Source organism: Phallusia mammillata, chromosome 1 (genome assembly GCF_965637545.1).
Source record: "Phallusia mammillata chromosome 1, kaPhaMamm4.hap1.1, whole genome shotgun sequence".
In the NCBI taxonomy this organism is placed as follows: Eukaryota; Metazoa; Chordata; class Ascidiacea; order Phlebobranchia; family Ascidiidae; genus Phallusia; species Phallusia mammillata.
Window position 1 is genome coordinate 21,710,404 of NC_137252.1, and position 27,850 is coordinate 21,738,253.

Genomic DNA, 27,850 nt, shown 5'->3' on the forward strand with positions numbered 1-27,850 from the left:
TAACTAAACATTGAGGATATGTTGATTTGTTTCTTATACCGTATGTTGATCTATAAGACATTTGTAAACGTCAAAGTCCTCTGCCACTTTTACAGCCAATGTTTGTGACAACAGTTGGCAACTTCAACTCCAAGGAAATCTAAACGGCACTTTCAATTACTGGAGGTTATAATTTCTATTGCCAACCGGCGGATTTTGCCTAACCAGCGGCGAGTGGATCGATTCAGAGTCTCAATCGACCGGTCATCTCTCGGTGCGCTCTTGCACAAGCAACCTACAGTTGTACCTCCTTTTTCATGCGATTGATGTATGCTTACTCATTGTTTTGTACTTTGTCAGCTTTGTCAGCTATATAGTAACGGTCGAAAGCAAAGTGTGTTTCATTTTGCAATTAAGCGTTGCCCTAAGGCAATTAGTATATTCCAAATTAATAACATTATTAACACGGTGTAGCTACAATGCGATTGCTGTGTAGCTGTAGCAACCCCAATCCGCCAATGGCGTCTTTCACTTTTTTGATGTTTTCGAGTTGCACAGCCACATCTGACTTTGGTTTGGTAAAACTGTGTCGTTGCAGAATGCTTTTATTCACCAAGAAAAATTCATTGCTCTCATGTCTCATCTTAAATTTATAATAAATATACACGGAAATTTTATATAGGCAACAGTCACGGGGTTGTTCTTGAGAAATACTTTACAGTATTTGCAGTCGATATTGATTTAAACCAAAAAAAAACTTGGTGGTGCTGAAAGTTTAATTACTGACATGCGAATAGAATGTTTAAACTGGTCCTTCAAAAAATTAGTAATACACTAGGGGAATTACCGTGTGTGACATTAATTTGGCGCGCATTGAAGAAGAATTAAAAACATTACCATTGCATCTTTGTGTTTAACAGTAAGTCAGTAACACACTGATTTGTTATTGTTAAGAAAGTTTTCAACTTTTGTTATTGTGATTTTGTAAGTCATGGATCTTCAAATGAAGGGTATGGAAATTAAAGTTAAGTTAAAGAAGTGGGAACTCAATTTCGCTAAACAAACAGGATGTGCACCAACAAAGGTGGACATTGAAAAGGATGAAACGGCGAAAAACCTATACATTCAATATTCAAGGTAAACTACACACAATTTTTAGAGAATACCTTGAGTAAAACCTAGTTCTGTATTGTCAATAAACAAAATTTCTGCATTATATAACAAATTGAGAATAGTCCATAAATTACCAATTATATATATTCACATTTCTGACATGTCCAATAAATTGTGTTTTAATTTCGACCAACCATGTTCACCAAAGAAGAACTTATAGGTTAAATAAAACAAGGTTTGACTTTGAAAAATGTATGATTGAAATAAATGCAAAAGGGGCTACATGATAGAAATTTTGTTACAGTGATTAACAGTTTGTAATACAAAATTCAGAACATACATATGCTATTTACAGCAAAATAGTAATAAAATAGAAATCAGCTTTGCTGTCATTATCTTTGAAAATAATGGGACACAGTGATGCAACAAGTATGAATGTGACTTAACAATTTCATCAATAGCTTATGTCACCGAAAATGGCAATTTCAGCATTCCTTATGAAGCAATGTTTACACTTTACAGTTTACTTATCTCCAAACCAATGCATCAAGTTAAGTTACTAGTTGGGCACTTTTCTTTTGACTCCTCCCTGTAAGAACTGCTTCAAAACAAATCTTAGCATAAAAAAGTAAAATAGATTTGTGAGACGAGACAAAGCTATTACTTCCTGACGTATGTGTGACTTGTGTGTCGTGGTTTGTGTGTTGCTGATCTTTTGTTTGAATCTCATGTGACCGAATGCACCATATCCAAGACAGTTTGGAAGGGTGGTATCATTTTCTGTGGTGTGGTGTAGGGATTGGCCCATTTGTAAGAGAGTGATTTACTTCTTTCTGAACTATACATAAAAAAGAAAGAATGAAAAAAATTAACCTCATTTGGCTGGAGAAGTGTAAATTAATGACTCTGTTTAATGGGATGTACTACATGTGTACTATTGGACTTCTTTTATTACAATTTTTGGCTCCCCTTCCACTCATAAATTTTTTTGTGCCTAAAACCCCCCAAAAATAACATTTAAGTTGCCCTAGCACAGTTTATTGCTGTTTTTTCAAAAAAAAAAAAAACAAATTAAAGATTTATTGGCCAAAAGTAATCTTCGAAAGTGATAACTCAGGCATCCAGGTTTAGGTGAACTATATATTGCATTTAAAGGATTTATTTTTTATTTTTATTTTTTGGTGACATGTAGTGAGAATATGTCTTAAAAATGGTTGCAACAACATTGGGGTGAGAGCACTAGTGTTACCAAAAAGCTCTGCTGAAAATTTTGTTTGCTTTAGGTCTATCTTTATTCCTAGTGTCAGATTATTGGTGTTTAGAGTTTGTTTGTGGTCAGTATTTTGATGTGATTAAGGCAGCATTTTTTCTAGGTTAAAGAAACTAAGACAAGATTCCACTGAAACTAAATCTACAGATGAAAATAAAATGCGTGAAAAATCTGTTTGGGGTGAGAAACTGTTAAAGAGTAATACATCATCATCATCATTTGACACTCCTGTTGAAGGTCCTTTAAAAGCCAAAGAAAAAACTTTAAACAATACTACTATTTCATACAACACATGTAGAGACAACATACGTAAAAATGTGTGTTCTAAGACAATACGGTCTTTGCCAACATCTTTTAAACACAGTTCAAGAAAATCTTCTGTTCCCCAAAATTTAAATGTTTCTGTTCCCCAAAATTCAAATTCGGAAAACTCCAACAAGAGAAAAAGTCTGATGTCTGATGTAACTCTTTCTGAGCAGCCACATGCCTTTTCTCAAAGCAGCTCAAATTGTATTATAAGGACTCCTTCCAGAAAACCACTCATGGTTAGACAGGACACCAGCGAAAAAAAGATCAAGACAAAAACAATTGATGTCACATGGTTAAATAATCAAATGGAAGACTTGACTGACTTGCTACAGGTTGGACAAAAAAATGAAATTAAAGATCCTGTGAGTTGCAAAAGTGCTGAAAAAAGCAATGCCAAAGAGGTTCTATCTGGTTTAACAGAAAACATTGAAAATTCAATAAGCGATACTTCCATTCCTTCTTTAACTGAAGAATTGTCAGTTTTTATACATCAGGACAGAGCAATTGTGGAAAGTGCTGCCACAGATGAAGATGCTTTACGTAAAACCAAGAAAACTAGTGAATCAACAAATGATGCTGAAAAACAGACAACATCTCCGTATCATGATAGTGAGAAACCAAATCCTTCTAGTACGTTCCCTGTCAAGTGCACCTTTTCGGCAGGTTAGTATTTTCAAAAATGAATAAAGAATTCTTGTAGTTTACCTGATAGGTATGTATTTACAGTAAACCTCATTTTCAGATCTGTTTTTTTTAAATCCAGATCTTTACTTAACCTAGAAAAAATTAGAGAAACAAATGATTAGTAAACCATATTGTTTTTGTCCATATTTTTTTTTCTTTTTTTCTTTCTTACACGGATTTGTTCCCACGTTTTGGTCAAGAAAGAATGGTTCAAACTTTTTCAAATTTACACTCATTAAAGATATTGGTCTAAAGATGGTCCATGTGAATTTTGACCCCGTTTGATGCCTTGGTTCACCCACAGTCCCCCAAAACGTGAAATTTTTAAAACGGCTATACTGGCTAAAGTACTTTATTTAGGAGTTATATGCTTTGTTGTTTGATGCAATATCAGGTATTTCAAAGAATTTTATACTTTAAAAAAAGATTTACCCATTTTCACCCCTTAAACCCCAAAATATTCGTTTCTGTGTAACGCTGGTTTGTTAAATGCGTTTGGTCAAAAAAGAGTGCTTCAAATTTATTCAAATTTGCACAGATGTTAGTTATTGTTCCGAATTTGATCCTCCTGAAGTTTGACCCCAAACGACCCAGCGGTTCACCCACAGGCCCCCAAAACAAACAAAAAAACAGCTGTACTGACCCAAGTACATAATCTGAGGGTTTCATGCTTTGTTGGTTGGTGCAATGTAAGCTATTCTAAAGAATTTTGTAACTTTTTATTGGATTCACCCATTTTTACCCCTTAAACCCCAAAATAATAAGTTTTAGGCCAGAAATACAAGCCCTAATGTGCTGAAATGTTAAACAATTGTTTGCAGTAGGTTATTCGCTTCGTATTTAAAAATTTGCCTTAATCTGCCAAATAGTTACTTTTACAGCCCATAATATGTGTACACTGTCAGTCAGATAGAAGTCTCAACCCTCAAGGTAGTAATTCAATTGTTTACGATTAAGACGGGTGAATGCAGCGGGAGTGCTCAGCTTGACATCTGGACAGACGTTTTACGAGACAATCGTGTTGGTGATTAGAAATCAGCTGTTTTTGCACAGCTATTCTATGTCGTTTTATTAAGTTATCAAGCACATTTTCAGTTTTGGAAAATTGTGTTTAAAAACTGACCTTGAACGACAATATCAAGGTCAAAGCATAAGATTAAATTGAAAGTATTTATCCTGTTCTTGTTTACTGTTGTTTGTAATTATATGACAATAATGATGCAAAAAGAATAAGGCTAAAGTTGGTTAAGTTTTTTCTTAAGAATGTAAAAATAACCAGGATGTTTGTTTACCATAAATCCGCACAAACGCGCGTGTGGGGACCCATTCGTTTTTGCTTGCAAAAACAATCATAAGTGTAGATCAAATGATGTGTATAGTAAATTGGTAAATAGCTAACAATGATTGTGCCCTATTTTTACTGTTACCTAATCGCATATGCATATGTGTGGGGACCCATTAGATCAGGGGTGTCCAACCCGTGGCCCGCAGGAAGGTTTTGAGTGGCCCGCGCGGTATTTTTTGAAATGACTCATATTGGCAACTTTATCGCCTACGTAATTTATGGCGAACTTTCATTCCGAAAAAATGGCATTTATTGTTTGCTTTATTTCTTTGTTAATAGAGTAGTAATACACAACTGTTCAAGTTACTTTTATTGCGTCACAATGCGCATTGTTACGCATCGCAATTTCTACATTGTTACGTCACAATCTTACTCGTGGTTCATTGAGATACATCTGGTATCAGAGACTCGCATAAAACGCATTTAGCAGTAAAACATCTTCCGCACTCTGCAGTGATATAGATTATGCCAAACAGGAAACAAAAGCAAGTAACGCTAACAGAACTTTCCAAGAAAGGTTGACATGTGACTTTAAATCCCCTGTAAGATCAGTAACTTCTGACAGCCATATGGAAAAATCGCTTCGCATTGCTCCATCGTCCATCTCACCGAATAATGCCAAACTTGTTAGAGAAAAACAGTGCCAAACTGCACATTGAAATGTCGACGTGTGGAAAAAACTTTGTTGACTTTACTATAATTTTTTACTAGATATTATCTTGGTGTGTTTATTGTTCTTATAACTGTAAACGAGGATAATACACATTTCTAAGATCAGAATTTCGGTGTGAGGATTTTAATTTAGAAATTATAAGACAGCTATTTCTAAGATTCCAAATTGGCAGTAACACTCAAGTGGCCCGCGCAAACATTCGTAAACCGCATGTGGCCCTTTGGCCAAAAAGGTTGGACACCCCTGCATTAGATTATGCTTGCAGAAACAATTATGTTATTAAGTGCCAGGAAAAAGATAGGGACCCAATGAAATGTAGGTGCCAAATATATATCCATTATGAATATAGTAAATGGTATATATATGTGATACATCGTTAAATATGATGTAGTATATATAAACTGGCAATATATAGGAAAACCACTATTCTAGTTTTAGCATATCTTTGACAAATTGTATTCTATGTCTTTAACTTATACTATATCTCTAAGTCAGTGGTTCTCAAACTTTTTTTTTGTCGGGGCCAAATGGTATTTTTTAAGTGTGTAGGGAGCCGCAAAAAAACGAAACCTTGAGAAAATCACTAAAGAAGATGGCTTTGAAAGCTAAAATAGCAATGTTTGGTGGTTTTCTGAGGTATGGTGCGAGCCGCAAAATAAGTAGTTGGGAGCCGCATGCGGTCCCGAAAACCGAGTTTGAGAACCACTGCTCTAAGTTAAATGAATCCATGCATTTAAAATTAAATAGTAAAATTTTAGGAAAGACATCTTTTTAGATGGTTTGTGAAATGATTATCTTGAAATAATTTTTTAAATGTTTTAATCAAAACATCCAAATTTTGAATCCAAGACAATTTTAAAAAATTTTGGGCCCACCATTGACAATGATTATGTCAAAAAATGTTTCATTATTGTCACAAATATTCTAGACCGCCCCATGACAATATCCTGCGACCCAGTTACAACGCATCACGGGCAATTTCTGTCCTTCTACCTTCTAGAGCAGGGGTTCTTAAACTTTTTCGGTCGCGCCCACTTTACACTAATTATTTATTCTCACGCCCCCCCTAAAAAACATTAACACTAATGATGCTTGCCTTGTTTTTCGGAAACAACATACATGGTAGGTCCCCTTTAAGCTACTGTCAAGTTAGTTCCGAACGTTGGAAAAAGCCACTTCAACGCTGATAAGTTGCAAAAAAGTAGGCTTTTGCGAACACAGAGACACGTTGCCAGTATACTACGCATATGTTGCCCAGAAATCGTTGATTCACTCAAAGTCAGGGCAATCTCTAATGCGAAATTGCGCACAAATAAAGAATGTACAGCCGACTATATAGTACAGGGGTCACCAAACTAAGGCCCGTGAGGTCATTTCATCCGGCTCGCGACCCAATTTTTGGTTTGCCAAATCGTATTGATAGCTTTGTTACTGTCAAAACTTAATCTACTCCTTACGAAAGTTTACTGTTACGACATGTAAAATTAATATTACCGACTCTCAAAGGATTGCAACGCCCAGGATTGATCCAAACCCAGTTTATTATGTCACACTCACAGACAAAACAAAAAGTGTTAATTGTGCGCAAACAATTGCCTTATTGTGTCACTTATGACATAATATACAAGCATTCCTTGTAAGATGAGACTAACTATACAATTTAAGAGATTTTAAATAGGGTTTTAAAAAGACCATATCTTGGCGCCCATATAAAAATCGCCTCATGGGCTCAGTTTGAGAAGACGGCACTAGGGCATGTAAACTATGCGGCGGCCCGCAGTGGGAAAAGTTTGGTTAATACAGCTGGACATCCATTTCAGAGTATTGAAGCGTTTATACTTTAAACAATAAGTTCGAAATCAGCGCCGACATAATTCCAATGCATTAATTTACAATTGTTTGCAAGTGAAAACTTTGCTGCCAGATTGTGCTGCGCCCCCCTTGCGAACCCTTCACGCCCCCCAGTTTAAGAACCCCTGTTCTAGGGTCTATTGTTGCAGGCGCTATTGTGTTGTCATTGTTCTAGGGTGCCAGTTTTATTGCGCCGCCGTTGCCCGTTGCAGTATTCATTGTTTTATCTACAGGAAATGATCATAGCGATTTAACACCTTTTTCCTCGATCATTGTAATCCAAGTTATATAAGCGCCCCCATCTAACGATAAATATACATAACACAGAGATAGAATATAGAGATAACTGTGAAGTAGTGCTGGGTTGTTGTTTTTGTTGTTTTGATTGTGTGTGGTTGGACGTGAATAAATGTAAAATAAAAGGTTTGATGCCGATCAGAGTACACATGCGTTCGCTGTTAAGGAACGTCCGATAGTCAGTCCCAATCTTTTGCGTACCCATGAAAACGGAACGCGACAATTATCTTGTGGGCTCCTGTCTCCTTTCCAGGGTGCATCATTTGAGAACCACTGATTAAACCATTGTATTGTTGAGCATTTTTTTGCTTTATTATTATTTTTTTATAACAGGTAGTGGCGGAAGCAAAAAATCAGCAAATACCAACTATATTCGACTTAATATGAAACAAAAATGTTTTGGAAAACGAGGAAAAGGCAGATTTTTAAGGAAACAGGTGACAAATGTGCCTCACATGAAAAAAATCATATTTGTTGTCAAATCATCTCACCTGCCTCATCTGTTTATGTAATTTAATATCACTTGAAACATTTCGTTTAGTCATAAACTATTTTACCTTCGGATTTTACATTTCTAACATGGAGTTAAACATGATTGATAAAACTACCTGTTTAATTATTTATATTATTTTCAAAATGTATTTAAGAATATAACTTGCAGAAACTCCACAGGTTTTTAGAGAAAAGCTCAATAAGAAAGGTTACTCATACCGAAGTGGTTGGAAAGGCCGCAGTGGTGGAGCCAAATCAGAATTTCGTGATAAAAGTGAAGACAAGTGTTTCAAATGTGGGGAGTCTGGTCACTGGGCAAGCAAATGTAAAAATAAACCAAATTTTAGAAGTAAGTCAAATGGCTGCACACATATTTTTTAAAAAAATTGCAGGTTTTGTAAGTAGTGTTTTAATCTGAATTTCTATTTTTTACCAGATGCAGATAAGAAGAAGATACAGGCAGAAAATGAAGAACCAACAGGTAACCTGCCCATATCAGTGTTTGTTTCATTTTTGCATGGGCCTTTCAATCTTACCCTTTTATGATGTACAGTAAAAACAACAATAATTTAATCACTGTAATAAACTTGTTTCCAAAAGACTATTTCAGTTTTGCCAGTTAAAAAAACATTCCAGAAAAAAATGCATGTTTCAATGTGTGAATGTTATGTGATGACTTAATTGTTGCTTAAATGCAATGCATTAAATAAATTTGTTGCTTAGGGTGCCAAGTACTAAGGTACTTTTCAAACATTCCTTTTTGGTTTCCCAATTAAACACCTGTGTCTAAGATTAATGGTTTTAAAAACTAAAAAATTATGTCAATATAGTTTTTTTTTTTTAAATGTGTTCTGATTATGTCATTAAAAATACTCAAAATTATTTCTTTCAACTCTTTCAATTGGTAAAAAGTGTAGACTAAGAACCTTTTGTAAACTAATCTGGACAAATATTGATTGCTTGTGAGCCATTAAAATACTTTATTTTGCTGGCAGTAATACCACCTGTTCTACAAAATATATGTAATTTATCAGTGTTGTCTGAATATTACATATGAAAACTTTTTCATGCAGAATTTTTAATGGATGTGGTTGAAAGTGCTCAGTCACAAATGGAAAATGCTGAATTCAACTTTGATGATGCACCAAGCCAGCATGTAACGCTACAAAGTGCAACTCCTTTATATAATGAAGCAAACTATAACAGAGAAGAGGTTAAAACTGTCCTTAAGAAATTTGGCTACACTGACTTTCGCAAAGGACAAGAAGAAGCCATTAAAAGAATTTTGTGTGGTAAAGTAAACTAATTTTATGAAATTGCTATTGTCTTTATAACATCAATTGTGACAGTGAAATAACTATAGTCACTACAATGTATGTTTTTTGTAATTTTGGTAAGTTTAAATAAAAATAGGAGACTTTGTGTTAACTGATTTTTACGGAACAGTGTTTTTCAAAAAGCAACAACATTAAATAAACTGAGAAAGGTTATGGTGTTATAAATTTATTTTATTCAGAACCCACAACAGATCGTTTTGATTTTGCATTTTTTTAGGTCAACCAACTCTGCTAGTTTTGTCCACTGGCTCGGGAAAATCTTTATGTTACCAACTTCCTGCACATTTGTATTCAGTAAAACAACAAAGTTTGACGCTGGTTGTGTCCCCACTTGTTTCCCTGATGGATGACCAGGTAGTTTATAGTGACACAATTTAGTATTACAATATTATCATGGACAACAAACAGCAAGCTAGGTCACTAGTTTAAACCTGTAATATCAATGGTAGACAATTCCACAATTTTGGAGCTTAGTGAAAAAATGTATGGCTGTATGTCAGGGGTGTCCAACTGGAACACACCACCATGTCAACCAACTTTTGGCACTTTTTCCAAAACTATGTCTTAATCATCTTATTGTTTCGGGCTCACTCCGAATATTTGGCCAATACATACAACCCTATTAAATGTATAGAAGAAGAAAAAGTCTTCAAATGCAAGTAAACTTGTTTATGATACTCCAGAAACCTTTTATTCTGTTTATGGGACACAAAATACAAATAGTTTGCAAAGGGGCTAAAGTTTTGTCAAAAAACGAATAATTTAATTAAGGGGTTGTGTAACTTTATTACTGATAAGTGATAATATTTACTGAAGTTAGAATAAAGGTCATGAAGAATCAATAGAAACAAATTTTATTGTGTGACAAATCCTAATGTTTACTATCTGAATGTTTGCAAAAGCATGTGTGTCTATTTTAAATGTTCTATGAGCCACATGTTGGACACCCCTGCTGTATGTGATTTTTAACAATCCAGCTACAGGCCATTTTTTACAATCCAATTAGAATTTAATGATGAAGACATTTATACATGCTATTAACATGCCAACTTTTTTAACAGGTTCACGGCCTGCCCAAGTTTCTGAAAGCCACCAGGCTGCATTCAGGCATGTCAAAAGATCAGAGAGAAAAAGTTATGAAGGAAATACAGGAAAACAAGGTTGGTTTGTATTTACCAATGTAAAAAGAGTAGTATTTAGTGATACATGAAATAGCTGTGTGGGGTTGTCACTAAAAAACCAACGAAGTTTGCTTGCACAGTATATTACGTCTTGACTATCTATCGTGATTTTCGTGGTATTTATTCTAAGCACACAATGATGTATATTGTTTTGTCCATATTGTAGGTGGACTAAATTAGCTGGCAATATCAAATAAGGATAATTAAAGCATTTGTGACATTAATGGAGTGTTTGTTTACGTAACAAGATTTCTAACAGTAGAATTAAAGGTGGATTCAAAACAGATCAAACACTCCTATTTGTATGCACGTAATGAGGAGATTTTTTATTAGTACATTTAAAATGCACATTTTATCTTCCACAATGTAATACTGTATGGGCAGATTTGAACACTGCTAAGTGCATACCCTTGCAGTAAAAAAAGAAAAAAAAACAGTTTGAATTTGTGGTTGATTAAGAAAATCAAGAATTTGTATGTTTTAAAATTATAAGTATAAGTTTGTAAACAGTTTTTTTTTAGTTGTTCTATGCAATGTGTGAAGGGTAAGACATTCTGCCAAAATAAATATAAGGGTTTAAAATTGGATTCTGAATTTACAATAAACATGTTCATCATAAAGCTTAAAAATGAAAATGTTTTTGTCACTTTTCTGAGTGATACTATGAATAAAATGGATTATTGAAAATCAAATTACTATACTGATTTAATGTTTGGAAACAACAAAATCGGTTGTTTGTTTAAGGTTGATGTATTGCTTGTTTCTCCTGAAGCACTAATGAAATGGGCAGGAATGCCACCACATTACAGTCCCTTGTCTCACTTGCCTCCTATTTCCTTTGTGTGTATTGATGAATGTCATTGCCTGGCTGAATGGTCTCACAGTTTTCGACCTTCATATCTTCGTGTATGTCAGGTGAGCTGAAAAACATGTTGTAAAATGGATGTACCATGGCACTGGCCTACCTCATGATGGAACCATTATTATTCTATATGTTGTATTTGATTGCGCATTGTTTATTACAACTATTTTAATAGCATAAACAGTGCGAAATATATATGTTTGTTGTTTGTATTTGTTAAATTGCCTAATTCGAGTGAAAACTCAAAACAAGCTACCGGTACTCAGAGTCTACTATTTTACATGTAGGTAGCCTTCTGGAAACAAAACAAAAAACAAAATTTATTCAGTATGATCAGCTTAAATTATATGTTTTCAGTGACAAGCCTCTTGTCCGAAGAGGCAAAGTTGACATCATTAACCTATTTATTTACGTAGAATCTACAGCCCAGTCAATAATAATATTTTAAGAAATTGTACCGGTTTGAACAACTGTGTTTTAAATAAAATGGCTAAAACATAGAACAGTATAATCTGGAACACTTAATGTCAATTTGTAATAGCTTTTCATGACCCATAAAGTTTGTTATGCAACCCGAGTTTGTAAAGCCCTGCTCCCGATTTGCCCTGTTATAAGGAAGCAAGTTTAACTAATTTTAATAACTGAATTGTGTGAAATTTTCAAAAAATACAAAAGGCTTCAAGCCCATAAACAGTGCATACTATTTCAACTTATAAGGTCTCATCAGCATAAAATTAATTCTAAAAAATTAAAATTTAAAAAATAAAAAATGACATTAAACCCTTTCGTTTAGATCCTGAAGGAACAACTTGGAGTGAAGTGCCTGGTTGGGCTGACAGCTACTGCAACCATGGCTTCGTGTCATTCTGTTGCCAAACAACTTGGTATAGAAGTTTTTTTCTTCATTTTTGGTACCTGTACAAAATTTTTCCTTCATATCATTTAAAAAAACATTTTTGATGGACCTGCTAAATGTCTAAAAATTACAGGTTGTTCATTGGGTGTTTGTGTTTTGATTTGTGTGAGCAATATTTCGACTACAGACATTTACAACCCAATTCAATTGTACATATAGTTAACAAACATCTGTTACACAATTTTAGAGAGTAAAATTATGGGTTTGTCTTGATTACCCCAGTATTTACCCCACTAGCCCCAAAAATCTAAAACAGTTTATATGTTGCTGTGCACCACAAACAAAAGGTTTCTGTGGTGTAATAGTGTTATAATGGCCACCTGACATATGTTACTGGTGTTTGTGGATTGCTTGGTGGATGTTTTTGCAGTTAGTCGGTTGTCTACAGCTTTATGATGTCAAAAGCATTTCATTCAATACAGCTGTTAAAACAGTTCTATTGGTCAAAATTTCAAAAACATTGGTCAGTTGTAACAAAATTTGACAGGATTGTTGATTGGGTCATTTTGGTTTCATATTTTATCAGTTTGGGGTAAAACCCAATCAGTTACCCCACTACCCCCCTTAAATGAGTGTTTATTAAACGGTGTTGGAATTGAATGAAATTCGGACAGCTTGTAGAATTCGCCATTTATAGATGTTGATTGTTGTGTTCATCCTATAGCTCTAACATTTAACCAACCAGCCCCTAAAATAAGTGATTTTTTAACAATCTTTTAATAAAATTTGCAGAATTTTCTATTTATATGTGTCGATTGTTGTGTTTAATCTATTTTGCGGCCATTTACACCTTCTTTCTTTAAACTTGAATTTCAATAGGACAACTTCAAACAATGTCTGAATTGAATCAGATTCGTGTAGGTTGTACTTTTAATACCATGATTATTTCAGCCCAGTATTGATCACTGTGTTTACAACACCAAAACTTGATCATGGTTATCTCTTGAAATTCATTATTTTCAACTTTGCATGTGTGGGGACCCATGAGTTTCTGCTTGCAGAAACAACTAATGCTATACAAGACAGTGGCTAATATGGGACACATCATAAAATAAGTGCAAGGAATAGATTAGCGTTTCAAAATATGTTATATGTATGTACCATGGCAAAATGTGCTAAGTCACCCTTCTAGTTTTTGTTTAAATAATTAAATGTGCACTGAAAGGTATTGAAAACAAGGAAGCTGGTATGATTGTGAAGATGGATTTACCATCAAATCTTACTCTATCTGTTTCCAGGGATGCTTATAAAGATGAGGTACTTTTGCTGGAATTTTGAACAATAAGTATATGTTAAAAATTGTAAACAAATTTTGGCTTTCTTAATAGGTTAGGCAACTTATGGCTAAACGAGGGGCTAAAACTGAACCTAATCTCAAACTTCTTAACACCTGTGTGGTTTTTAGTTACCAACGTAATTGATAGGTGATAAGGCCAGTAACACTGGACTAATTTATGTTCTGGTGGTCATGTATCGACATACTGTTTTTAGAAAACATGTTTCCCAGCAGAAAAAAACTGAAACTAAAAATTGTTTTTAAGTCACTAGAGCAGCTTTTGATGGGTGAGAGATTTGGATCACTGGATTCCATTATAATTTACTGCACAAGAAGAGACGATGTATCACGAGTTTCCTCATTTCTTCGCACCAAGTTACAAACCAGACCAACTCCAATGCCAGTAAATATAAATTCTAGGCAACTTCATAATGCACTCATTGCAACAATATTTTTTTCACTTCCAAGCAGTGGTGTATCCAAAGGGGGGTTTTGGGGTCCGCCCCCCCCCCCACCCCTTTCAAAAAGTTGTGCGTGAATTAAATAGGCCAAAATCGTTCCGTTTACCACTGCGTGATAACAGGGAGTCGTTATCTCAAAGACGCGAGCCTTTAATCTCCTGTATTCACTTGTTATCTAATCGCCAATTGTGACGTAACAAGGGTTTAATAAGGAGGTTTATGCGCTAACAATCGGAATATTACGTTCCGGCTAGGGCGCTGGTAGCAGTTTCTTGGTAAGTGGTAACTGCACTAAGTGCAACATATCAAACTGTTTTTGCATTTGAACAATGTAAAAGTGTTAAAAACGTGTAATGTTGTGTTGCTTTGATCCGCCAAACACGTAATAGTTTGTCAAAAACATTAGATCGATGTAAATCGAGTTATGTTATTAGGGTAATTTGTTACTTGCCAGGCACAATTTATGCCTTCTGCAGTTACCACCTTTAGTGCATTCGTGACTTTGCGCAACTTAACAGTAGGATTACCGCTTCAGCAAGGGATTTAGTTCTTTAGAAATTGGACCCTGTTTTTTTAAGCAACGATTTTGATTACCTGACAGTCACGCTTATTTTGCAGCTGCAGTTTGGTTGAGTAAGCTAGATAGCAGCGGTGAAATCAGAAAACTACAAAGCTTTCGCTAAAATGTGACGTCATTAGGGATTTACCCCAAAAAAATTGTTGGACCCCCCCCCCCCTTTAAAAATTTCTGGATACGCCCCTGCTTCCAAGCGAGTAAGATTATGCTGTGGCTATAAAAGTTACATCAGGGCTATCAAATCAATTATATGGGTTTATTGTAATTACCATGAAATACTCTTTACCACATGTTTGTTTGCAAGCTACTATTTTTTTATTCTTTTATGTAGCTTGTATTTTTAACAGCCTTTGAGTTCACATTCCATATTGTATTTTTTAAATCTTTTATCTGATTTAAAACCGAGTTGCATAGTTAGAGTCTTAGGTTTGAGAGCCTCAGGCCAAAGTCGTTCTTTCTGACTCATTTGTTTTAAATCTACCGAACAGTTTTTCTGTCTGGTATTCTGTTGTTCAGCTTTATGTGAATACATTACAGGTTGAAGCTCAAAGTAGTGAAGCTACCGAAGAAAAGCAGAATTCAAAAAAGAGAAAAAAAGGAACGTCTTCTAAAGGTTTTAAATTACCTATTACTAAAATATAGTTGCTTGCCTACTTCAGCCTAATCAACTTTTAACTTACCTTGTAGGAAGCAAGCGTAGAGCGGTCACATATGAAGCAGATTGCTATCATGCAGGTTTAACATTTTGCTTTATTTGGATCCATGAAAACTAGATCTTTGTTTGCAAACTTCTTTACAATGAGTTTTTTTAATTGTGTAATACAGAAGTGATTTATTTAGAAATATACATAATTGATCTCTGTTTTAGGAATGTCATCTGCTGAGAGACGCAGAGTTCAGAACCGATTTATGAGTGGAAAACTGAGGATCGTCGTGGCAACTGTAGCTTTTGGAATGGGGATTGACAAACATGATGTTCGTGCTGTTATTCATTACAACATGCCACGGTAAATCAAAATTATGCAGCAATTTACTCATTATATTTCCTCTTTCCTGAGGGGACAATAATTTCCTTCTGCATTATCCAACAGTTACATTTCTTTCTTTTGAACTTAGACAATATTCTTTGCAATGTGCAAACTAGTTAACATACATAGATCAAGACATTGTAACATATCTATGACTGTGTTTTAGAAGAAGCATTTACTCTGTAATCCACATAAAAAAAGTTAGAAATGAATAAAGTTTGTGCTAATGGAAAATATGTTGTTGTTGTTATTTATGCATTTCATTGAACCCCCAGCAGGATCAATTAAATAAACAAGATTTTAAATCAATGAAATTAACGTTTTACCACACTAAAATTAAAACATTTGACATGTATTTAAATAAATTTTAGTTGTGGGCAGGTTTTTTAAGGTTTGGTTTGAGTGACCGCTAAGTAGTTTTAAGAGACCGCAAGTGTTTCATTTAAATACCAAAAAATAGCCATATTTGCTTAAACGAATTATTTATTAGGCTACTGGCAAATTTTGGGAAACCGCTGAAGAAATTTGAACACCTTAAAAAAACACTGGTTGTGATAATTTGTTTGGTAACTGTAAACTATATGTAAAATGTTGTCAAATATAGTAAACAACTTGCGTTTTGTAAAATGACAGTTAAAGACTGAATTACTTTTCTATTTTAGATCATTTGAGCGATATGTACAAGAAGTGGGAAGGGCAGGAAGGGATGGTTTACCAGCGCACTGTCACTTGTTTCTTGATCCTCATGTAAGTTAAAGTTTGCATGTGATGTGAGTTGAGTAAGTTTCATCTTTATGGATATCTTTGATGAGTTTAGTTTTTAATTTGATTGCCTTTTTGCAGTGGTTCCCAACCAAGGGGGAATTCCCCACTAGGGGGGGGGGGGTTGTAATTTGTAGGGGGGAATTTGTGTCACAATATTAATCTCTTACTGGTTGTCTGTGCTATGTGTTATTGCCGGATTTGCCATATATGAGCTGATAAAAAGAAAGTTCTTGTATAATCGTTTTAGGCCTTATAATCGAGAGTTTAATTTCTGTTCTAAGAATTACATTAAAATGTTAATGTAAACGATATTTTAGCAAACGAAATTTGTAGGGGGAATTAGATTTGAATATCGACTAAAAAGAACCACTGCCTTATAGTATGACTATTAAAGTTTACATTTATTTACAAACTTGAGAATCTTGACTTTACATGTAAGTCTATTTAGTGCAACTATTAAAGTGTAAAATGTAGAAAAAGGATCTTCTTTGGTACTTCTTAAATAAATCACTAATAACAAAAGAATGCAATTGTGCACGCTAATATGATGTTGTGTTGACTCTTTAATAAGAAAAAGTTGACCTACACGACTTTATCTTATAAAGGCACATCCTCATTAACCCTCAGTTAATTGACTTGGTCTTTGAAACTCAAACTCTTTTTTTTTTTCTTTTTTTGTGCTGGTCATTTTGAGGTTGCAACTCTAGGAGAAAGCTTCTGGTCATTTAACACCTTTTGCGGCCTACCTAAAACATTTTACAGTTAATGCGAATGTTTGGCAAGCTTTGGACAGCTAAAATATACACTATAAACGGCGAACTCAGTTTGACGTGCTGCCAATCAAAATCGGCGTCACCAGACAAAGCACAAAAAAGTCTGAAAGGGTTTTTTGTCACTTTGCCCACTTAAACCACATTTAAACTTTTAATCCAATTTTCACATTGTTCGCTACATTTTGTCCAAACACTGACAAATGTAACAGATTTTAATTTCCTCCCAATTTTGTTTGATTTAAAGTTGCTCAATGCCATCCAAGTCCATCATTTGTCCTCAAACCACACACCATGTCAATTTCAACTTTTATAGGCTTTTGTTCGACCACCACACCTTTTTGCTGTTGGTTTTCCTTAAGTCGAGGGTACGCAATGCATCGTAAATTTTGTAAACTTAGGTAATGTGGCTGGACAAAAAGGTGTAAAGACATTGCTCTTAGCTAAACGGAATAGTGAAGAACAAACCTTAACATTACCATTTTATTCAGATTAAAAACTAGTTTTACTATTGCTGCCATAAACTATGTTACGATCCTAGGTCATAAATTTAATTAAAAACGTATCTGTTAGAGAACTTGTGTACCTAGAGTACATTCTATGGCAGTTTAGTTTTAAATTAAATATTGTGGTCCCGAAATCTATAAAACAAGTTGTCTCATTGTTACGCGAAAAACTTGTGTTTTAGATAGACTTTGGTGTTCCCGATTTTTTTTAAAACTAAAAAATCCAATTCAATTTCAAATAATAATTTATTTTCGAAACAAGCATACGACGATCGGTGGTTTTTCAAGGCCACAGTATCAAACTAACAGTTGTTGGCTTACAGGGCGGAGACATATTTGAGTTGGCAAGACACACTTACGGCAAAACTGTCGATCGTCACATTGTCAAAAAACTTCTAAAAAGTGTTTTTCCGCCGTGCGATTGTGAGAGGTAAGTATGAATTTTGATTCAGTACGTGTCAATATTGGATGTGGACAATATGATATACATTTCTGTTTGTTTTCTTCAGATTCGGGAGGAAATGTTCCGGCCATTTTGCATCGATTCCTATTGATAGTTCTGTGGATGATTTAGATGTATCAAAGGAAGGTATGGTGTTTGTTGAAATCAATAATTTTAAAGCTTAACTTATTAGTTCAATTGAGGCTGTTATTGATTAGAGTATAGTTGTAGAAATGACGCCTGATGCGTAAAAGAAATGGAGCTTTCTACAATTTAGCGCTAAAACGAGTCAAGATAACCCGGGACAATTTAAGCACTGCTACCCAAGCGTTATTCATATTGAAATATCCCCAATAGTTTAAAAGAATAGGCACTGTCCATTTTTTATTAGCAAAATAAAACTTTTTGTTTTAACACCAATAACACTGACATGTATATGAACGTGAAAAAACTACAAAACCACACTGTTCTGTAAACACTACAATAGTTTTGCGCAAGGTGAAATACAACATGGCTTATGTACTGTTGTTGGAAGGGAAACTGAAAAGTGCAGGAAGCTCTGTACAAATTCGAGCATTAATAAATTGTAGTCTTAACACAGTGCTACAAAAACATCATTCGTCCTGTATGTTGGTCCTCAATCAATGATAAAAAATATATTCTTCTTTATCAGACCGAATACTGGTTTTAGGCGGTAATACACTTTTTCTTGTTCTGGTCTTGTGGTTTGGGCAAACAAAAAGCAAAAAAACTCAGGTTTTACTCGAAATATAGCGCATGGACGACTACAACCGCGTAATATTTCCCGGTCTGCCGTTGTACTGTCACGTGACCATCTGTTTCGGTGTTGAGTAAACTTTTGCTGACAATCATCATTCGTTGTCCGACGCAGTCTCCCACAAAAGCGTTTGTCACAAATTTATACCTGCAAAAAATCATTCAAAAAATTTTTGTTACTTATTGCAAAAGTCGCCGCAAAGCTCGGTATAGTTTACTGGTCGAGTTATACATATACTCGAAAGACTGCGTGTTCGAATCCCCTTTCGGTCTGTTTTTTTTTTCTTGGGTTTAATAGCAATATTCCACCAATAGTTTCGCTCTTTGATAAACAAACATTATGTAGTTAGGAAAAGCTCGAGTCAGCGTTCCACCGTCCAATGTTATCAAATAATGTAGTCGGACCATCATATTTACCTGTCCATTCCAAGCGTTTTAAGTTTATCCTTTACTTCGGTGACAAGTAGCTTTGCAAGTTTTCCACCCACGCTCACGTTGGCCTCTGATTTTGGCCCAAACAATTTTCCAAAGATTTGCTCTTAAAATGTAGTGAAAGTTTGTAAATCATAAAAAATACCCCATACCCAAATGTTCAGATTACGAAATGCTGTCATCTTCACTAAAAATTGTAAAGATATTTTACTGAGCCACTATTATTTTAAGGAATAAAACTGTTTGAGATAATTGCGCTTTGTGTTGAATTAGTAATTTAAAATAGAAATGCTTCTTAACGATGTGTTTTTTTTTGTCAAGAAATACGGTTAATACCAATACTGCGCGATATCTTATTTCTTACAACCTTTTTTGCATTGTGGTTCGTGTTTTAATCGCTTTATTGCTTTTTGTTTGCTAAGCATTTCAAAGATGGATTTTATGATGAGCTTTAAATTTGTGGCTTACATTGTTGTCGCTTTATGTCAGCAAAATAATTCGACAAACTTTGTCTGTGTTTTGATGCCAGTTTTTGCAGATTTAACTACCAGCGTTGGTCCAATAGTTTCGTTCAGTTCATGTTAAATAATTAAATAGCAACCAACAATTTAAAAAAGTGGAAAAGTGGTTGTTTATTCTACTTAGAAAAGTTCCTATTTCGTTTGCCCACAAAACTGGCCCCGAAATTAGTTAATATTTAAAATCAGCCTAATTAACCCGCAATGTGTTTTAAATTATTTTACACGCTTGTTTACTTACGTGCTTCAAGAAGGGATTTAAAATAATCGTCAATATTCGGCAGCATGTCATCAAATATCTAAACAACGCAATTTTATTATGTTTTAAACGCTTGCAATAATACTTTTAACAATTCAACCTCATTTATTGCTTTTCTAATAATATGTGTTCGGAATTCTGTTCCATTATCAGGGTTGAGCTTGTAGGTATTTTCCATTTTTTCCTTCGGTTCGGGTACCGCAGGCAGGTTGGTAAATGTTGTAGTAAATCCCTGTGTAATATAATTCGGGAATATTTACCTTGTTTTTTTGTTTCTTAAAAGAAAGAAAGATACAAAATATTTTCGTTTTTATGTGTTACAGTGTTAGTTTTTGAACCCATCAAAAATGTATCGTAATTTATTTTTAGCCCTTTAGTAAGTCATAAATTTTCTTGTGACTAACCTCAAAGTTGTCGGTTGACTTTATCGGTGTAAATCTGCTGTGTTTTCGTGACCAAGCATATGACGGTCGTCTGTTCTGCGACTGCGATACGACCGCCATTGAATTTCGTCGTTTTTGTACCTGTTTGTGGTTGATGGAAAAATTTTAAAAAATCGAAAAGCTTATCTTCTTAACCCCCATTTAAACCTGAAATCGAGCCGGAGTTTAAAGTTTACCGATTATTTTACTTGCATCAGAATTTTAATGTGGTTATGGTTGACTATAATGTGTATTAATTTTTCCGAACAAACTAGTCATCAGAAATACCTTTTTAGCCTACATAGCGTCGTTGTTTACTTAATATAACTTAGTTATACATACATATACATATATCTCAAAATAAGTACGAAGTAAAGTTTTTGCGAAACAACTTTTGGCGTATGTTGAAATTATTCTGTTAAATCCAGATTTCACATATTAGCAAATGTTTTCTTGCTTACCTTATGATCAAGTGATAAAAGATTGTTATTTCCAAACTTGCTGTGTTGCGACGACTTGGCATCTGACAACATTGCAACAAAAGCTTAAACATCCTGCTAACTTCACAAACAGGCTTGCGAAATATTTATTATTGATCAACAGAACTCACTTGCTAGGGCAATGGCGTCAACACTAAATCTTCTCCTGGGAATCGAGTCCATGTCGCATTAACGAGTTTCAAAATTTGTTGCCTAAAGACGTTTTTAGTTGCCTAGAGATAAACCCGATGTATAAACAGGAAAACTTGGTTCAATGAATTTCCTACACTTTGAGTTTGAATGAATCTGAATTTTATTGTCGAAGATCGCAAGTGGTTGGTTAATGTTTAGCAAGGTAAAGCTGCGGGTTTTTTATTACCTATTTACATTGTCTTTCGGGACTCTGAGCAAATACGCCTGTCCTCGTTTGAAAAAACAATATGTTTATCTCAAGAATGGTCAGCGTTTATTACCCCGAGTAAAACTTATTTTAATGATCGATTTAATCATCTACAATGGTTTGTGCAGTCAACGATTCTTCAAAAACCGTTTTGACTTTACCCACCGCCTCCCACGCACTAAACTTACTTCACAACTCTGTCAATGCTTTTTGTAGCGGGTAGTCAAAATTGCTGCCAGGATAAACTACGCCAAGCCCTCACCCAGGTTTCCAAAAATTCTCTGTTATTGAAAATTTAATGACACATTTTTACGACTTACCGTATGGCGTACTTAAATTGATATACCTGCTCCAAACAGGCCTGTTACACGCTAAAGATATATTAACTCACTCTTGTTGCAACCTACAAATCTTACAGTATACTGAGTACATATGCAATGTTTTTCACTTACTATGTCTGTACATTTTAGTATTCAAGCAAAAAAAAAACACTTCCTTCCATTATAAATCTTTCTTAACTGCCGCACTGCATTTTGGGGCTTTGTAAATAAATGCTGGAAAAAATGGGCGTAACATTTTCGACTACAGCGCGTAGTTATGGAATATATTTAATTGTTCAACTGAGCAAATAACGTTGGGAGAATACACACAAAAGTAGCCCGCTGAGTCCTCAACAATCACCTGAATGTCCTTCACCTTTTTTCTAAGATTACCTTATTTCAAGAACGTGTCCATTGTTATCGGCCATCCCGCTGCCTTGCTGGCACCAGTTAAAGCCACGTCTATTAATGTCTGCTGAGACATGCTGTTGTTGTACGTTCGATTTTTTTTGTGGTTGCATTTCATATACAACAAAGATTGCTGCATTAGTCAATCTATGGATTACAGCTACAACAACATTAGGTCTGTTATGTTTGTGAAGGGGGCTTCTTCAATGATTCCTGACTGGTGTAGAAATAAATCCATTTTAAAATTTGTTGAATGGAATTTAGGTTTGGATTTGGTCTAAAACTGCGCACCATCAATCGCCTGAGTTTAGCTATGGTTTATAAAACAAACATTTTTTAACCACAAACGTGGCGCATTTACCTTTCTTAACATTTAAGTTTGATCATAATCCCTCTAGTGCAGTGGTTTTCAACCTTTTTGACTAATTCCTCACTTTTGAAAAACAATTGAAAAAATTCAAAAAAAATATATTTTTCGCCAATATACCACGACACAGATAGACTAAATTAAACAAACATTATTTAGATGGTTGCTTTACATAAAGTGAGATGGTCCCGCTTTTAGAACGCAATCCTGTTTTTACAACCACATGCAAATATGAAAGTGGAATTACTTTCCCTTTTTTAAAATTTTCATGCTGGGTTGAAATTCCTCTCAGGTTGAAACCACCACTGCCTTATTGTCATATGCGAATTTTATTTGTGCAAATTCCCTAATCAAAACATCTTTTGCAGGCATTGAAACCCTACTTTGCTACTTGGAATTAGATGGTCTTCTGAATGTTTACTTGCCTACAGAAGCAACATGTTCACTTCGTTGCTATGGTGGACCAGCCCAGTTGATAAAAGTTGCTAAAAAATGTGCCGCAGTAGCTGCAGCGATTTCCAAAATGGGTACGTTCTCTTATTTGTTTACTATTAAACAATTGCAATGTTACTTTAAAGAGCGATAATATTTTTGATCTGACATTGCGCTGTGTTACTCTTGTTTTTTCGCAGGGAGTGTGGAAAAGTCCTGTGCAGATATTACATTTTCGATGAGTGACGTAAGTAATATTTAGTGTTATGTATAATAAACCAAACTTCTAGCGGTGATTTTTGTCAATATTTATCACACAAGTTGTTAACATTGACTTGACGTGTGACGTTATAAAGGTTTTGTGCATTGCCGTAAACGTTTTTTTCCAAAAGTCTTATGAGTACTATCAACCAAACACTTTAAAAAGAAATATTTTGCCAGTCTCAGCAAAGTGTCGTATATTTTGTCAATTTTTTAAGTTTTTAAGGGCGATCGGATAAAAAAATATTTCAATAATTTAGTTTAGTTTTGGCTACTCGTAAACTTTTCTATTTTCGTACAGGTCGCCAACGCAATGCGATGTGATTTGTCTACACTGAAAAAGAACTTGAGGCAACTTGTCTGGGATTCAAGTTTATCTACAGGTAACAGTTTCGGGATTTTACTGCTAAATCATTTAGAAAACGAAATACACCCTAAGCTTTGTTACGCACAGAGGGAAATGCAATCGGCAAAAGTGGAGTGGTTGTCGAATTTCAAGATGTTTCGTTTTTGATAAAAACGAAACAGTCAACTGATGACGAATTCATTGACAAACTGACATCATCATTACATCAGCGTGTTGCAAAGCAAGAAAAGAAAGAGTTGTTTCAATTGAGAACTGCGTTTAACACCATGCAAAAGTAGGCAGTTTTTGCAAGCGTTTTCCTTTAACTGAAATTAAAAACGTGCATACTTGTGCAGATTTTCCTTTGCAAATATTGGTTACTGCATGGATGAAGCAGATTTGGACAAGAGTAACGGGTTAAAAGAAGTAATCAATAAGTACTTTCAAGCTGATGAGCAAATTGTGGATGTCCCACCTATTACAGTAAGTGCTATTATTTGTATCTTGTTGAAATGCAGAGAGGCAATGCCAAGAAGAGTGTCTTTTCTTTATTACTTGGTGTAAAAAACGCTCCGCCCTACTGGAGTTCAAATTGTTTTGTCTTTGCATTACACGTTTGTCATTGCACTTTTAACATTACTGTAATAATGCGCAACTTAGCAAAAAAACTTTGCTCAGGCCCTAAAGCTGATCAGCTGTTTTGACTTGTTGCTTTCCTGACAATCTCTTATTATTGTCTTTCTATTGGACTTTATGCTTATCATATATTTGGTTGTCTCAGAAGTCTTAAGTAGTTTGGCGACTACAAAGTCTTAATGACTACATTGTTCTGGGATGTTTTAACAATTTGTGGATTGTTTTTTTGATTCCTGAGTACGAAATTAACATTTTAATCACCTGTCAATTTATTAATATTTTTAGATCGATCCCGACGTTGAAAATGATGTCCGAGGGATTATTCGTCAATTTCTCACAGTGCATAGTAAGACATCGCTAGTTGCAGTGTGATCACTGTATTTGATCCTACGACCCAATTAGTTACCTCACTAGCTTTCCAAAAACGACAAGTTATTGAAAAAATAGCTCATGTGAAATTTTAATAGTTTTAACTGACTGCCCAAATTACATTAAGTTGGCAGAATATTGCTTTCTAACGTTACAGAGTATTTACTCTCACTTGTTTGTTTTGCAAAAATCATAATTAACAACTTTTCAACTGTGGGTTGGATTGTATTTACCTGCGGATACAATCATGATAAGGAAACAAACGTGAAACTAGAAGGTTGACTCAGCACACACATCATGGACAATTTTGGCATAGTTACACTTTAAATAAATCTTTTTACATCGGGTCACATGTCGGGGAAAAAATCGTGGGTTCCCGCCACAAAGTTGTTAGTTATGTCTATTACGAGATAAGTATGTGGAAGTTTTATGCTTTTAAGTTCAATGTACCGATCGTTGTACTGTTTCTACCGTAATTGAGATATTAGAAGTAGAAACTAGCCAAGTTTTATTTGAATAATATTTTTTTAAAACGCTACTTTATTTTATCATCTTACAGGATTTTAACGGAAACAAAAACAGGCAATGATTTATCTTAATCTACACACTTTATATCACAAATATGACGTTTTATAAAGTATTTCTTGTTTTAGCCAACATCTAACTGAAGTTATATCTAATGTTGCATTTGTTTCTACATCCGTTGTAAAATTGCGCAAATCTTAACAGGTGCAGATTTAGAAGGGCGGGTGACAGGTCGAGCAATTGCGCGGATTTTGCATGGGATTGACAGTCCCAGGTATCCAGCCCGAACATGGGGACCAGCACGAAGATTTTGGAGATCCAAAATGCATGTTGATTTTAATTCAATTATAAAAATAGCTACAGAGGAAATTTTAAAGTTTAGATAAAAATTGATATTTTAGAGCTTACTGTTTTCCCTTTACATTTTTATTTTTCTCACCTGTGTATGCAATAAAAAGCGATTTGTATGACAAAATTCATGCCGGTTTTTATACTGTGCAATGTGTGCTCATCAATATGAGAACCATGAGCCTTTTAAATGATTTCTATGTTTAGGGCAAAGTTGTGCCCTAAAGTGTAGGAAGACACACTAAGAAACAGACATTAATATAGTCTTCGCCAGTGGTACCAGCAACTAATATGTTACTGGTCTTAGGTGGTAGGCCTACTAAGCATTATGTACTGCTTTGCACACAGAGTGAATGCGCTGAAGAATTCGGTAACTAAATAGGGTGAAAAGAAAGTTTCAATGGTTGTTCTATAGACCATTCACGTCATTTGGTCACTTGCTTGTTCACAACACTGATTACCATTTACATAAAACCTCTTGTTAGTGAACTGGTGTCTGCCATCAGCATCAACTCTCAATCTATTTAATTTGACAGCAAACAATACACAATATATTGCGCCATTTTATACTATACTAAGTTGTTTAAAAATGGTGTTATTTGTTTTGACTAATTTATAAATAAATTGCTATTTATGGCAGAAAACTTTTCAAAGAACCTTGCCATCATGGGATTAATCCTACAAAACAAACAAATCTTATGCGTTACGCATGACTGCGCTAAAATGCTGCAATGGGTTTTCTAACTGCACGGTTGTTGGGTCAAAAAATCTGGTATCATTCGAAAGAATTGATCAGTTACTTTGCAAACATGAAAGTTAGAATAATTCCTGCTTTGGAAGACAACTACATGTACTTATTGATTGACGAAAAAACAAATCAAGCAGCGGCTGTCGATCCAGTTGAACCAGACAAAATTATTGCAGCCACCAAAGAAGAAAACGTAAATCTCACGACAGTGTTTACAACACATCACCACTGGGATCATGCTGGTGGCAACAAAGACCTGGTGTCAAGGGTGAAGGGACTTGACGTTTATGCTGGAGATGACAGAATTGATGGCATGACTAAAAAAGTCAACCATGGCCAGAGTTTTAACTTTGGTTCCTTGACTGTTCAGTGCCTTTCCACACCTTGTCACACATCTGGTCACATTTGCTATTTTGTTGAGGGCAGGGAAACACCTGTAGTCTTTACAGGTGACACATTGTTTTTGTCTGGTTGTGGGAAATTTTTTGAAGGAACTGCTGAACAAATGCACAGAGCTTTAGTAGACATTTTGGGAGCTCTACCTGCTGATACAAAAGTCTACTGTGGGCATGAGTATAGTGTAGGAAGCTTAACATATTCGGCATTTGTGGATCCTGAAAATCAGACGCTGCAAAATAAATTAAAGTGGGCTAAACAGCAGAGGCAAAATGGATTACCAACAATACCATCAACTATAGGTGAAGAACTTTTATACAACCCCTTTATGAGAGTAAATGACCTGACAATACAAAAACGATGTGGCACAAAAAATGGAATTGAAACTATGGGGTTTCTAAGGAATGAAAAGAACACTTTCAAACCAAAAGTGTAATATTCTAAGCTCGCAAACAGTTTTTTGATAAAATTATTGTATGCATTTAATTCATAAGTAGTGTTTTTGCAATAATACTGTTTCGATATGTGATAGTTATGATTTGTTAATTTGTGTCAACACTGAAATCATGTACCATACTAAACTGCTGTTATACGAACTAAATTAATTTTGAAGTGAAACCAACAAGAGTAATGAAAATATTTCTGCAAAAAACCTTAAGTGGAGATTAAGTACATTTATGTTTGGAGCAATGTATAATAATAACGATTTGTAAAATGTTTTTGCACAGAAAAACTCAGAATAAGTGTCAAATTATGTTGTATATACGGAAAATCAATGAAATTTGGCAACAATAAACATCAAAATTGATGTAACTTATTCTGTGCACTTTGGAGTTAAACCACAGTTGTAGCTGAGCAAAAGTAAAATTAAACCCAATTTATTGTGACGTCACTGATATGTGAAGCGACAAAAAAGGTTAATTGCAAAAGTTACAAACCTTCATAGAAGCAAGTCTGATGGTTAGCCACCTGGAAACACAACAACGAGATTGCTTTTCCATACAATTGAAACAAAACAACCCATACACCGAAAAGGAAGTTGGTCAAAATGTAGGATTTTTTTAAGATCGAAAAATTTGTTGCAGTTTATCCAAAACCTAATCTTTTACGTATACGATTGTCGACCCATCACGTAAAATTAAATCTGAAAGGGCGCAAAGACTAACATGGCGTCAACTCCAGGCGCCGGCATAAAGTTTTGCAAGAGTGGTTTTAAAGTTTTACCCGTTTATACTAACATGGATAGATTGCGATATCAAGTAATTATGTACAT

At 34.8% G+C, this 27,850-nt stretch overlaps 3 protein-coding genes across 3 annotated transcripts; 2 read left to right on the top strand and 1 right to left on the bottom strand.

Moving 5' to 3' along the window:
* The first annotated feature begins 864 nt into the window (after positions 1–864).
* Positions 865–25,576, top strand: LOC145220376 (ATP-dependent DNA helicase Q4-like). The gene is made up of 25 exons (XM_080087615.1): positions 865–1,116; positions 2,466–3,334; positions 7,855–7,958; positions 8,194–8,362; positions 8,450–8,494; positions 9,087–9,305; positions 9,568–9,704; positions 10,412–10,510; positions 11,276–11,446; positions 12,187–12,277; positions 13,475–13,566; positions 13,851–13,988; positions 15,161–15,236; positions 15,311–15,358; positions 15,492–15,630; positions 16,314–16,398; positions 18,016–18,122; positions 18,202–18,281; positions 22,885–23,043; positions 23,149–23,195; positions 23,511–23,592; positions 23,664–23,850; positions 23,912–24,038; positions 24,477–24,537; positions 25,290–25,576. Exons 1-25 carry the CDS (start codon positions 971–973, stop codon positions 25,469–25,471), a joined length of 3,660 nt encoding a protein of 1,219 aa, XP_079943741.1. The 5' UTR covers positions 865–970; the 3' UTR covers positions 25,472–25,576.
* Positions 18,504–21,951, bottom strand: LOC145220393 (dynein light chain Tctex-type protein 2B-like). Its single transcript, XM_080087636.1, has 7 exons — positions 21,153–21,951; positions 21,004–21,065; positions 20,525–20,644; positions 20,221–20,352; positions 20,103–20,160; positions 19,329–19,449; positions 18,504–19,059 (listed from the first exon to the last, which is right to left on the bottom strand). Exons 1-7 carry the CDS (start codon positions 21,202–21,204, stop codon positions 18,894–18,896), a joined length of 711 nt encoding a protein of 236 aa, XP_079943762.1. The 5' UTR covers positions 21,205–21,951; the 3' UTR covers positions 18,504–18,893.
* Positions 25,577–26,090: 514 nt separating the features above from the next.
* Positions 26,091–27,390, top strand: LOC145220385 (hydroxyacylglutathione hydrolase, mitochondrial-like). The gene has a single exon (XM_080087625.1). The coding sequence runs from the start codon at positions 26,165–26,167 to the stop codon at positions 27,011–27,013; it is 849 nt and encodes a 282-aa protein (XP_079943751.1). The 5' UTR covers positions 26,091–26,164; the 3' UTR covers positions 27,014–27,390.
* Positions 27,391–27,850: the final 460 nt, after the last annotated feature.

Excerpts from the sequence above, each read along its gene's own strand:
- LOC145220393 (XM_080087636.1), bottom strand. The coding sequence starts at position 21,204 with ATGGACTCGATTCCCAGGAGAAGATTTAGTGTTGACGCCATTGCCCTA. Across the intron at positions 20,161-20,220 it reads TTAGAAAAGCAATAAATGAG|ATATTTGATGACATGCTGCC; the intron begins GTTGAATTGTTA and ends TGCGTTGTTTAG. Across the intron at positions 19,450-20,102 it reads TAAATCCCTTCTTGAAGCAC|AGCAAATCTTTGGAAAATTG; the intron begins GTAAGTAAACAA and ends CTACATTTTAAG.
- LOC145220385 (XM_080087625.1), top strand. The coding sequence starts at position 26,165 with ATGGGTTTTCTAACTGCACGGTTGTTGGGTCAAAAAATCTGGTATCAT.
- LOC145220376 (XM_080087615.1), top strand. The coding sequence starts at position 971 with ATGGATCTTCAAATGAAGGGTATGGAAATTAAAGTTAAGTTAAAGAAG. Across the intron at positions 9,306-9,567 it reads CATTAAAAGAATTTTGTGTG|GTCAACCAACTCTGCTAGTT; the intron begins GTAAAGTAAACT and ends GCATTTTTTTAG. Across the intron at positions 15,237-15,310 it reads AAAAGGAACGTCTTCTAAAG|GAAGCAAGCGTAGAGCGGTC; the intron begins GTTTTAAATTAC and ends CTTACCTTGTAG.